General features: G+C 39.9%; 1 protein-coding gene across 4 annotated transcripts in view; it reads left to right on the top strand.

Moving 5' to 3' along the window:
- The window catches only part of MYO1B (myosin IB), a 202,736-nt gene that overhangs the window by 133,979 nt on the left and 55,393 nt on the right, over positions 1 to 13,364 (top strand). For all 4 annotated transcript variants that reach the window (XM_064286882.1, XM_064286880.1, XM_064286881.1 and 1 more), the window contains exons 8-11: positions 6,750 to 6,848; positions 8,030 to 8,133; positions 9,617 to 9,764; positions 10,044 to 10,162. In XM_064286882.1, the coding sequence (XP_064142952.1) occupies positions 6,750 to 6,848; positions 8,030 to 8,133; positions 9,617 to 9,764; positions 10,044 to 10,162 (470 nt within the window). The remainder of the gene's footprint in view (positions 1 to 6,749; positions 6,849 to 8,029; positions 8,134 to 9,616; positions 9,765 to 10,043; positions 10,163 to 13,364) is intronic.

The raw sequence follows: 13,364 nt of genomic DNA, 5'->3' as shown, positions 1-13,364 counted from the left end.
AATAAACTTTTATCTTACTACCTAAGCCTTTCTCTGCTACATCCCAGTGTAATGTGATACTTTTTTCCCAACCACTACTTATCCTTTTAGTCCTTTCCTGGCAGGTGCAAAAAATAGACATTTCACTTCTTTTGCACCTTGCATCTTAGGGGGCTTGTCCTGTGGCATGCACAGGAACACACAGGTACTGCGGTTTAGCGGGTGAGAGTCAAAATTAAGAGTGCCCCTAAGTGATGGCCTGGTTCTTTCTGTTAGTAGCCTAGCGGCAGTGGCATGGTGGGGTAGTTTGGGAAGTACTGATTCCAGGTTTCTCTGTACCTGCCAATTTACCTTTCCCTTTAGAATGGCTTAGTGAGTTCATACCTTCCCTTGTAACTTAAATTCATAGTGATCTTGAGAGGGGACTATAGCTGTACTGAAATACCTGGAGAGCATGAATTCTTTTCAGTACTAAATAACTGGCATCTCCTGTATTCCTCTTTATTAAATCTTGTTAGCAGAGGCACAGTCAGCAGTGGCACAGGTGCTTAAAACAGAAGAGAAGGCTGTGCCAGTTTTCTGGTTTGGCTTGATCCAGGGGCACTTTTAAGTAAGTTGAAACTGGTGAGTCTTTATAGGCAGCTGAATTTATGTTCTGTACTTTTAGTAATTATTTGATATGGCTTTGTGCTATTAGGTTATGTTGGTGCTCACACATAAAAAACGGAGAATGGGGAATGGTTTTAAGCATTAGCAATTATTTTTGGGTCTGTGTTTTCCTTGATTACTCTTCTAGCTGGAAGCTCATAACTTACGAGAAAAGTCATAAAAAAGAAACTGAAACAGGAGGCTCTAGGGTAATAAAGTAAACGTTTTAAGTGGCAAAACCTTCAGCTGCTGTGTAATAAAAAGTTTATCATTCTGCGATTGAGTTGTTTAGGTGAAGTCATGGATTTCATGAAAAACGGTATTTCCAAGTGTTTACGGACACGTTGATTTTTTTTCCTTCTGCTGGAAAATTATAAAGCATGTTAGCGTGGTACCCTCATCATCTGAAACTTTGAATTCTGGCTCTATTGCTTACTAACAGTGTGGTGCGAGCCTCATTTTCTCATTTATAAAGTAGGGATTATAAAGCCAACCTCAGAATTGAGTTCAGGGTTGAATGAGATAACAAATGAAAAGCATTGAATGCCTACTCACAGCGGGTCAGCAGAAGTTTCCCTTCTGCTTCCTCTTTGCACCTTTCCTTTTAAACACAAATAGTATTATATTCCATATTTGAATATGATAGTAATCACTGATCCTATCAATGCCTGTGATTTGAGAAGTACATTTGGCCAGGATTCCTGTCCGTACTATGCACAAATGAATACTGTCCTCTAACCCAGTGGCTGTTATCTGCTAAATGGTACAGCCACTGAAGCTTCTTTACTCTTTGTTGTTTACAAGCTTTTGCTCAAAAAAAGCAGAACATTAGGCTGGCTAGTGTGTTGCTGTTGCATAGTGTGGCCCTGACACATGGTTTGAAAGTACTATTCCGTGCCTTGAAGTACCAGTATTTGGTTTGTTGGAATGTGGTTGTTGTACATGTGCCACCAAACAATAGTTTGTCATCACCAAAGTTCCATTATGATGTGAGGAGTCTGGGTGGTGCAAACAAACGGTTAAGCGATTTGGCTACAGTCATGGATTGAATTACGTCCCCCCGAAAATGTGTTTATTAACTCGGTTAGGCCATGATTCCCAGTATTCTGTGGTTGTCCTCCATTTTGTGACTGTAATTTTATGTTTAAGAGGATTAGGGTGGGATTGTAACACCCTTACCAGGTCATATCCCTGATCCAGTGTAACGGGAGTTGCCCTGGGGTGCGGCCTGCACCACCTTTTATCTCTTAAGAGATAAAAGGAAAAGGAAACCAGCAGAGAGTCGGGGACCTCATACTACCAAGAAAGCAGCCCCAGGAGCAGCGTGTCCTTTGGACCCATGGTCCTGGTGCCTGAGAAGCTCCTTGACTAGGGGAAGATTGAGGACAAGGTCCTTCCTCCAGAATCGACAGAGAGAGTAAGATTTCCCCTGGAGCTGACGCCCTGAATTTGGACTTTTAGCCTACTTTACTGTGAGGAAACAAATTTCTCTTTGTTAAAGCCATCCACTTGTGGTATTTCTGTTACGGCAGCACTAGATGACTAAGACAGCTACTAACCTAAAAGTTGGCAGTTTGAACCCACCCAAAGTCTCCATGGGAGAAAGATGTGGCAATCTGCTCCTGTAAAGATAACAGCCTCAAAAATCCTGTGGGGAAATTCTACTCTGTCTCATGGGGTTGCTATGAGTTGGAATTGACTCGATGACATCTATCAACATGTGGTGAAAAGGGGTCCCTGGGCAGTGCAAATGGTTACTGAGCTGCTAACTGAAAGGCTGGAAGTTCAAGTCCACCCAGAGGCACCTCGAAAGAAAGTCCTGGCGATCTACTTTTGATAACTTAGCTATTGAAAACCCTGTGAAACACAGTTCGACTCTGACACACGTAGGCTCTCCATGAGTTGGAATTGACTTGAAGAACTTTTTTTTTTTCAGTGAAGTAAGAGGACAGCAGCTTGCCAGCGCTTGTGAGCTATGGTAAGATTCTTGGTAGGTGTCGTTAAGTTGATTTTGGACTCACAGCGTCCTCATGTGGCAGAGGAGAACTGCCCGATCGGGTTTTCTAGGCTATAATCTTTATAAGATCAGATCGCCTGGTGTTTTTTCCACTGAGCTACTGTGTGGATTCAAACTTCCAGCCTTTAGGTTAGCAGTCAGGCATTTAACTGTTGGGCCGCTAGGGTTTCTCAGGCAGGGTTCTTAGGCCTATGGAAATAGCCTGAGGTTTGTGGGCTTTGATGGGTGAAGAAACATGGTCACTCTGCCTTGCCCCCCACCTCCAGACTTCTTCCTCACTCCTAAGGATCTTGGCATCCCACACTGAAAAGAACTACTGCTGTTGGTTTGGGTGGGGAGTAGATGTGGCTCTTGGGCGCCAAGAGGAAGAAGGCCTTCATGTTTGCATTGGTGCTGGGCTCATTCCCAAGTAGTTCCTGGCACACAGTGGATGAGCAGTAAGTGAGATGATTGAAGGAATTTGTACATGAATGGATGAAATAAACTAGCATTTGTTTATGTTTTTCATGTAGTCCAGTTACTTTCCAAGAAGGATTAACTTCTCAGGGAAGAATCGCCACACACCCTGAGGGTTCTTTCTTCTGCTACTACCCTGAAGACCCCGTGGTCACATGATAAGTGAAACCATACTGCGTTAAAAAAAAAAAAAAAAAATTTGCTGAGGTAAACTTCACACAACATAAAACTAGCCATTTTAAAACAAACGGTTCAATTTCATAACATGGAGGAACCTGGAAGGCATTATGCTGAGTGAAATTAGTCAGAGGCAAAAGGACAAATATTGTATAAGACCACTATTATAAGATCTTGAGAAATAGTATAAACTGAGAAGAACACATACTTTTGTGGTTACGAGGCGGGGAGGGAAGGAGGGTGGGAGAGGGTTATTTACTGATTAGTTAGTAGATAAGAACTACTTTAGGTGAAGGGAAGGACAATATGCAATACATGGAAGGTCAGCTCAAATGGACTGGACCAAAAGCAAAGAAGTTCCCGGGATAAACTGAATGCTTCAGAGGTCAGCGGAGCAAGGGCGGGGGTTTGGGTACTATGGCTTAAGGGGACTTCTGAGTCAATTGGCAAAATAATTCTATAATGAAAACATTCTGCATCCCACTTTGAAATATGGCGTCTGGGGTCTTAAATGCTAACAAGCGGCCATCTAAGATGCATCAATTGGTCTCAACCCACCTGGATCAAAGGAGAATGAAGAACACCAAGGTCACACGACAACTATGAGCCCAAGAGACAGAAAGGGCCACATGAACCAGAGACTTACATCATCCTGAGACCAGAACAACTAGATGGTGTCCGGCCACAACTGATGACTGCCCTGACAGGGAGCACAACAGAGAACCCCTGAGGGAGCAGGAGATCAGTGGGATGCAGACCCCAAATTCTCATAAAAAGACCAGACTCAATGGTCTGACTGAGACTAGAGGAATCCCGGCAGTCGTGGTCCCCAAACCTTCTGTTGGCCCAGGACAGGAACCATTCCCGAAGACAACTCATCAGACATGGAAGGGACTGGACAATGGGTTGGAGAGAGATGTTGATGAAGAGTGAGCTACTTGGATCAGATGGATACTTGAGACTATGTTGGCATCTCCTTTCTGGAGGGGAGATAGGAGGGTAGAGAGGGTTAGAAACTGGCAAAATTGTCACGAAAGGAGAGACCGGAAGGGCTGACTCATCAGGGGGAGAGTAAGTGGGAGTAAGGAGTAAGGTGTATATAAGCTTATATGTGACAGACTGACTTGATTTGTAAAAGTTCACTTAAAGCTCAATAAAAATTATTAAAAAAAAAAAAAAAAAAAACGGGTCTTTGGCATTTAACATATTCAGTGCTGTGAATCCACTACCTCTGGTTCCAAAACATTTCCATCAGCCCAAACATACTGCATTTTTGTCCTTAATTAATTTTTCTGATTTTACTTTTATGTTGATTAAAACATTCAGTCCTTAGAGATGAATATTATACACTAATTTTCTGTTCTGTCTTACTTGTTCTGTTCCAATTCCTGCTTTCTTTTTTCTAAATAGGAAGTCCACATTATTCTCCATCTACTATTTGAGAACTTTGACAGCCTCCCAAGTCAAATGAGAGCTGGAGATGAAAACGAAAGCTCTGCAACATCCTTCTCCTAATAATTCTAATATTTCTGTTCATTTTTCAGTCAGCTTAATTTTCTGTTTCCTTACAACCCATCTCTTTGTTCTTACCAACGATCCCATATATCTGGAGCACCCTAGAGCTTTGTTCATTAAACTACAACCTTTAACTCTACCTAGGCTAATCTTCAAATGCCCTTATGGATTCCAGAAATATAAGTGAAAAAGTCCAGTGACCATTCAGAGAAAGACTGCATGTCCTTCTCTCCTTTCCTACCCTCCTGGGTTGATAATGTTTAGATTTCGAGCTGATTGGGAATCAGATGTGTCTGTTCTCTGGAATTAGTGCTCAATAATGGCGTCACTGATTGGGAATTTTATAGCTAAAGTTGGTCTTTGCCTACGGAGTCCAGAGTCCTCACTTGTATCATAAGCTAGTAATCATCAGGACTCCAGGCAAGACATTGTCTGCCATTGTGCTCTTCTGTATGCTGATGCAGTGGCTCCTTTCTGTTCGTTCACCTGTCCATCTATCCACCCATCCATCTATCTTTTCATTTCTGGATGAACCTTGAAAATTTGATAAAAACCCTCAAGTTTAAGTAATGAAAAGTTCTCTGGAATCACTGAATGTGTATTGTCAAATACATGCAGCCCCTTAGTTACCAGCAAGATCCATTTCCAAGTGTGTCTTTAAGTTGAATTTGTAGGTAAGTCAGAACAGGTACATATGGTTCTTATTTAGCCTTTAGTGCAAGGAGACTCTGGTGGCATAGTGATTAAGTGCTATATCTGCTAACCAAAAGGTCAGCAGTTCAAATCCTCCAGGCACTTCTCGGAAGCTCTGTAGGGCAGTTCTGCTCTGCCGTATAGGGTCGCTATGAGTCGGAATCAACTTGACAGCAATAGGTTTTGGTTTAGTGTAAGAAGAGGCTCGAAGCCCTTTCAGTGATTTAAAAGCTGCACTTGCAGCAAGTGATGGCAATTTTGATAAGAATTTGTTGTGAGTAGAGGTTGATTCAGACTTTCAAAGTAAGGGCAAATTTATGTAACATTAAAAGGACAAGTAAGAGTTGTCAGTAAGTTGGAAATTGGGAACCCAGGGGTTTACTGTAACGCCAGTAGCATTAGATGGGAACCACCTCACAGTCCTCTAAAACTTCAAGATATCAAACAAATCTGCTTTACTCATTTTTGGCAGTACGGTGTATGGATGTGGGGTGGAGTCAGCACTTGGGCCAGATGTCCTGATTTCACCTTCGTTCCACCAGTTATAGCTAAGTTACTTCAACTCTTGAATTGTCAGTTTTTTCATCTATAAAATAACAACTTTAAAAAATGGTTGGAAGGGTTTATTGAGATGATACCTATGAGTACTTAGCACATAATAAGATCTCAGAGATGCTCAGTTTTTTAAATCATTACAATTATTAAGTAAATTCATAACTGGATAGCTGCATTTCATGTTTTAGATATGTAATGTTACATTTTTAAAGTTGAATGTTATCTTACATTCTGTAAAACCAAGGGAATTTGGTGTAAAAACTGTATTCCTTTAATCTATTTGTTGAATATACTTTATTTTGCATATTCATGGTTTAAAAATAACCTGGTTTGTTTATTTTGGTGATTTTAGTTGTCCTTTTTCCTGAGGGTAGAGCAGAAATGTAGCTTACTTTATTATTTTATTTTATTAGTACAAAATACAAAATGAAAAAAAAATGAGGGAAAATAGAAGATGAAATAAATACTATACTACTACTTGATTTAGGTGCCTTGGTGGCATAGTGATTAAGCATTTGGCTGTTAACTGGTTGGAGCCCACCAGCCGCTCCATGGGAAAAAGATGGGGCAGTCTGTTACCATAAAGATTTATGGCCTTGGAAACAATACGGGGCACTTCTGCTCTGTTGTGTAGGGTCACTATGAGTCAGAATGGACTGGACGGCAAAGGGTTTGGTTTTGGAGACTATATAATTCTTTTCCTCGTTAGATCTTTTAGAAAAATCTCGGGTTGTGAAGCAGCCAAGAGGTGAAAGAAACTTCCATGTGTTCTATCAGCTGCTGTCTGGTGCGTCTGAAGAACTCCTCAGTAAGTCTCTGTTTCTGTATTAATTTTGAGCGCCATAGCATTTTCCAAAGCATTTTCTTTTAAAAGTGTCCTCTATGCTTTTCCCTTCCTCCTTAAGATTTTTCCATGACTGGTTAAACTGAAGAAAAGGGTGTGTTTAGCACACATCAGCCTTTTTTCTTCTATCCCTGTACCTCACCAGACATAGTGTACCATATATCTCTGATGGGCTAAAAGAGCCACATACTGGGGAGGGACTAATCATACATAAAAAAAAGAAAAAGAGTCCAGTAAAGAAATGGAAGTTTGTAGAGAGCAGTAGAGGAATACAATTATATAAAAACAAGTTGCTCACCAAAGATGGGTAAATCTTGTGCAGCTAGTACCAGAGAGAAAAACTTGACCTTTGAACATCTTAGAGAATTAATATAGTATTTATTTGATATAATATAAGGATAGTATCCAATAGCCACTACTAAGTGATGAAAAGTCTTGAACCGATGGATCAGATAGGAAGAGCTGTGGGAAGTCAGCAACACTTGGGGAAATATTCAGCCTCACTAATAATCAAGAAATACAAATTAAAACAACATTGAAGTACCCACTATCAATATAGTTGCAAAAATTACTGAAAAGGATAAAACTGGAAGAGTTGTCAGACAGTGGTCTACTTAAAAGTTGTGGGTACCACTTCCAAGCAAGGACTTCTTCCTGGGGGTACTCATTGACAACCTAGAATAAGAGTCATAAAATGATCAGAGCCCATCACCCAGGCACACCACTTTTCAGAATATATCTCAACAAAATCATTCAAAAGAATGCAAACAACAATTTGTATTGAGACATTTATCACTGCCCTATATTTTTTCTTATATTTATTACTCAAAGCTGGAGACAGCCCAATGCCCAATTGTGGGGCTATTGCTAGACAGCCATTATGTTATGATAAAATAGTACATGAAAGATATTTGTATTATAAAAATTTGGGAAGAATAAATGTACAAAAGCAGAGTTTAAAATATGTATTAACAGTGATAAAGGCAGTTTTAGAAAAATGCTATGGATATTATTGTCAACTTTTGTTGTGTTGATTCAATATATAACATGAAACTCATTTTATCTGATGGGCTAAAGGAATGTGATATTAACGATGATTAGATTTATTGAAGCAGCTTAGGTAATTTATATATCTGATTCAACAGGTAAACTTAAACTTGAGCGGGATTTCAGCAGATATAACTACTTGAGCCTGGACTCTGCCAAAGTGAATGGAGTGGATGATGCAGCAAATTTCAGAACCATTAGGGTAAGATGAAATGCTTTGATTACACTGTAAAATGGGTAATGCTGTTTTGCTTAACTGGGATTGGTAACAGTTCTGGGTTTTCTTTAACTTAGGCTCATGGCTCCCTAAGTTCTTCAGATTCTACAAGAATGTATTGTATTTTATTAGTTTGATTTTTTTTTACTAAGTGTATTGTGAAGGCCATGCTTTACTCAGGCAGACCTTTCCACCACTTATCTAAGGGAGCTTTCTTCCTTATTATATTATCCTTAAGTTTGACTCTCTTAATGTATTTAAATTCTAATGTTTTCATAGCCAAAGATGAGTAGTTAATTTCCAAGTGTGAAAACTGCCCTGGGATTTATTAATCAAAACTGTTTTTGAGACAGAAATTCATGTTTTTATGCAGCTTTAAAAAAATATTGTATAAAGCAGAATGATGAGCGTTCCACATTCATTAGAAAAGAATTTAAAATAATATTCTGTTTTTGGTATTTCTGTGTCACTTTCAAAATTACGTCTCTTATGACACAATTTGATAACTGGGATTTCCTTTCAGTGACACAGCTCGTGGGAACGAGGGGGCAGAGTAGGTCAAATTATAAATAAAACAAGACTGTCATCAGTTAATTGCTGACGGTTAGTGAAGGGGGCAAGAGGCTTCTTGCCTGTTCTCTCTGCTTTTAGGTATGTTTGAAATTTATATTATTCCTGTTGTAGGAAGGTAACCTCTAGTCAGTGAAAAGAAAAAGCTAGCGGTCCTTAAAAAGCAAACATCTCTTAGAATATGTCATTTCAAAAAAATTGTATAGTGGAAGCAGTCATCTGTTAATTCCTGAACATGATTTTGTGTAAGACTTGAGTTCAGTTCTATATCCGTTTTCCCTGGCACATTATTGGCACTCAGTAAATGTTTATGAAGAAGGATTACTCTTCATTACTAAAGTGCCTTGGACGAGGCACGCTGTCTTTGCAAACCTTGATTTTCTCGTATGTAAAATAAACGAGGGTTTTTTTTGTAGGGGCTTATGAAAGCTTTTTGTTTGGTTTGGTTTGGTGTTTAGTAGCAGAACCCCAGTATTTTGAAAAATACATTATATGTATATACACGTACACACATCTTATAAATACATTATGTATATATCTGCATTTTATATATATATAATATGTGTATGTGTATACACACACACAGTGAACTGCTACGGTTGAAGCAAGGTTGCGGACCCAGAGCTCTGAAGGTGGCCTGTTCTTCTCCACCTTCCTCCCTGTATGTCTCCCTCTACCACACCATGCGAGATGCCCTAGGGCTCCTTGAATCACAGTTGGAAGCCGCTGAACAAGACTTAACCCCAAGTTGGTTCTATACTGGGTCTGTTAACGGGTTTACTTTTTTGAAAGTTGTTTTTTAAGGTTTTTTTTCCTCCCAGAAATATGTCTGTAATATGATTCTTTAAAAAAAAAAAAGACATACAGAAAGAAAACAGATGCCTTTCTTTTTTTCCAGAATGCCATGCAGATCGTGGGCTTTATGGATCATGAAGTCAAGTCTGTCTTGGAGGTGGTGGCAGCAGTGTTGAAACTGGGGAACATAGAGTTCAAGCCTGAGTCTCGAGTAAATGGTTTAGATGAAAGCAAAATCAAGGATAAAAATGGTAAGGCAGTGGAGACTCAACTTTGTTTAACAGACTTCCTTTGAATTTTCGCCCAGTCTTTAATCTAGACGATGAAACTGTTGCTTTCATTGATTTGAAAAAGCTTTCTAGTAAAACCGAACAGAAATGTAATTGCATCTATTTTAAATATTTTGATTTGTACATTTTATACAGTTCATTTTGAATGTGACGATCATAAAACAAACTGTTAGAGAAAACACGATAGCCTTGAAAATGGAAACATTATTACCAGCACACATTTTGTGTTTCCCCCTACAGAGTTAAAAGAAATTTGTGAGTTGACCGGCATCGATCAGTCAGTTCTAGAACGAGCATTCAGTTTCCGAACAGTTGAAGCCAAGCAGGAGAAAGTTTCAACTACACTGAACGTGGCTCAGGTGGGTGAAACATAACATTCAGAAGAATTTTTTTAATACAATCCGTGATATTTTTCTATAAGTGAAATAAAAATCTTAGTTTGTATGCTCTTATCTTAATTTCTATACCATATTCCAGGCATGGTTCAACTAAACAGGTGAGAGTCCCTGCTCTCATGGAGCTTGACTTTCTAGCAGGCAGAGCTAGACAGTAAACAGTAAGCATAATTATTAAGTAAATTGTACAGCAAGCTATCAGGTGTAAGTGCAGTGGACAGAGTAAAAGTAGAGCAGAAAAAGGGAGAGCCGTAGAGATGGGGGTGAGGGAAGGAGGGTCCAAGTGAGGCTGTGGAACAGAAGAGTGGCATGATCTGACTTGCATTTCAAAGGGTCGTTCTGGCTGCACGTAGAGAAAAGATTGGAGAGTAGGAAGGGTAAATGCAGGAAACTTAGAGGAGACATACACTGACCCAGGTGAACAATAGATGATGGTGACTTGAACCAGGTGGTAGTAGTGGAGTTGGTGAGAAGTGGCCAGATTCCGGATATATTCTGAAGATAGAGGCAACAGGATTTGTTGATGGCTTGAATATGTGGTATGAGGAAAAGAGAAGAGAGATGACTCCAATATTTTTGGCCCAAGCAACTGGAAAATGGGGTTGCCATTTGCTGATTTGGAGAAGACACTGGGAGAAGCAAGTTTATCTGGAGGTGAAGTAGGAGTATGATTTTGGTCATTTGAAGTTAAAAATACGAATTAGAATCCAAATAGAGATGTTGAACTGAAAGTCTTGAGTCTGGAGTTCAAGAAGTCTAGTATGAAATTCTAAAATTGACAATTATCAGTGTTTGAAACTAGTTGCTGACTCATGGCAACCCCGCATGTTGCAGAGTAGAACTACACTCCATAGGGTTTTCATGGCTGTGACCTTTCCGAAGCAGATCGCCAGGCCTCTTTTCCGAGACATCTCTGAATGGATTTGAACGACCAACCTTTTGGTTAGTGGTCAAGAACTTAACTGTTTGAGCCATCCACGGACTCCTTTATCAGCATATCCTATTGCTGTTGAGTTGATTCTGACTCATAACGACCTTATAGGACAGAGTAGAACTGCCCCATAGGATTTCAAAGGCCATAAATCTTTACAGAAACAAACTGCCACATCTTTCTCCCATGGAGTGTCTGGTGGGTTCGAACCACCAATCTTTCAGTTCACAGCTGACTGGTTAACCACTGCACCACCAGGGTTCCTTTATCAGCCTATAGATGGTGATAAAAGCCATGAGGCTCTTGAGGTGACCTAGGGAGGGAATGTGGACAGGGAAGGGCAAAGGTATGCTGAGACTTGGGCAAATCCAACATGTAAAGAGGAGAAGATAATCAAAGGAGACTGGGAAGGAGAAGCTAGTTGAGGTAAAAGGAGAAAACCAAAAGAGAACAATATATCAGAGGCAAAGTGAAGAAAGGTTCCAAGAAAGAGTGAGGGAGAACCATAGTTAAATGTAGATGGCCAAGGACGATGAGAACTGAGAGCAGACCATTTGATTTAATGATGTGAAGGTCATTGGTGACCTCGATAGGAGTTATTTTGGTGGAGTGATGGGGACAAAGGCCCGGTTATAATGGATTTGAGACAGCATGGGAAGAGAGGAATAGGAGTTTGCAAGGAGCCAAAAAAAAAAAAAAAGGAACCGGTTGAGATGTGGAGGTTTATGGAGAGAGGGGATTTGTGAAATGGGCATCTAGGAGAGTGGGTGGAGTGAATGGACTTGTAGGATTGCTGAGCATCATCCAGGGCCACTTGAGGCTAATAGTTATTACTTTAATGTAAATACATCAGTCAAATAATTTCAGGCGTAGTGATGAGGGAAATAAATCCCAAGTAATGTGACAGAGAGGGGAGCAATGTTATATGGTGGACATTTTTCAAGGATGATTTTGGCTGTTACGTGGTGGATGGGCAGTAGGGAAGTAAAGTAGAAATGGAGAGACTAATGAGATACAGTGGTGCCCTGGAAGTGGATGGTCATATAAAGAAGGAGAAGAGGATTTATTCTGGGGAGGAACTAACAGAATTAATTGATGGATTGAATGTGTAATGTGAGGAAAAAAGTAGTCAAAGATGATAAGATTTGACTTGGGAAACTGGTACATTTTCTTGAGCCTGAGAAAGATGAGAAGGAAAATTTATTTCAACATGGAGGTGGGATTGTGCTATCTGTTTTGGCCTGTTAAGATACCTCCTAGCAAATTTCGACTTCTCCTGGACTCCAGACTTTCTCGAGCCATGGAAGCTGGGTGAACCCCTGAAACTATTGCCCTGCGATAATCTTTAAACCTTAAACTAAAAGTATCCCCTGAAGTCTTCTTAAAAACAAACAATAGTTTAGCTTAACTAGTAAAAAATGTCTGCATTGAGCATTATGTTCTTTTAAGAACTATATGGGATCAAAGTGACAACAGCGATTCGAAAGATTAGATAGGAACCTTAGGGGCAGTGAGCTTATGTTAATGGTGGAGAAACAACTCAGAAAAGGTGGGAGAATGGTTGCACAATTCAAAGACTGTAATCAGTGCCACTGAATTGTACATGTAGAAACTGTCAAATTGGTATGTGTTTTGCTATGTATATTCTCAACAACAACAATACCTGCCAGACAGCCAAGTGGAGATGCCAAGTGGACAGGTGATTTGTGGGTCCAGGTCTGATTAGAGATATCAGCCAGGGTCATCATAGAAACAGTGTTTAAAGTCATGATACTGAATAAAGTTATCCAAAGAGATGTATAAACATGAAAGAACAGGGTCTAGGACAGAACTCTGGGCTGAGGAGCAGGAATCCACGATGGAGACTGAGACAGCACCAGTAAGACAGAGGAAACCAGGAGAGCATAGTGTTTGGGGGAGCCAAGAGAAAAGGATTTCAGACATGGAGGGTAGTAGACTCCTCTGTAATGAATATTGTACTGTTGACAAATGTTTATTTTTTCTTTTGCAGCTCTGTAACTAAGTAAAATGAGCATGTCCTCTGTGTGCTAATAGTCCATCTATACTAAAATTATTCTCTTTACCCCGTTATTCTAGTACTCTTGCTTTTAGTAGATTTCTTTTCCAGTAGTGATTACTAAAGACCTTGGTCGTAGGCAAAGAGAATATCATCTTGGTTTTGTAGTGGGGAGCCAAGTGGGGTGAAGGTAAGAGATTGATGACATGGAGTAAGAA

This window comes from Loxodonta africana, chromosome 6 (assembly GCF_030014295.1).
Source record: "Loxodonta africana isolate mLoxAfr1 chromosome 6, mLoxAfr1.hap2, whole genome shotgun sequence".
Taxonomy (NCBI): domain Eukaryota; kingdom Metazoa; phylum Chordata; class Mammalia; order Proboscidea; family Elephantidae; genus Loxodonta; species Loxodonta africana.
This window is presented reverse-complemented; position numbering and strand designations above follow the sequence as displayed.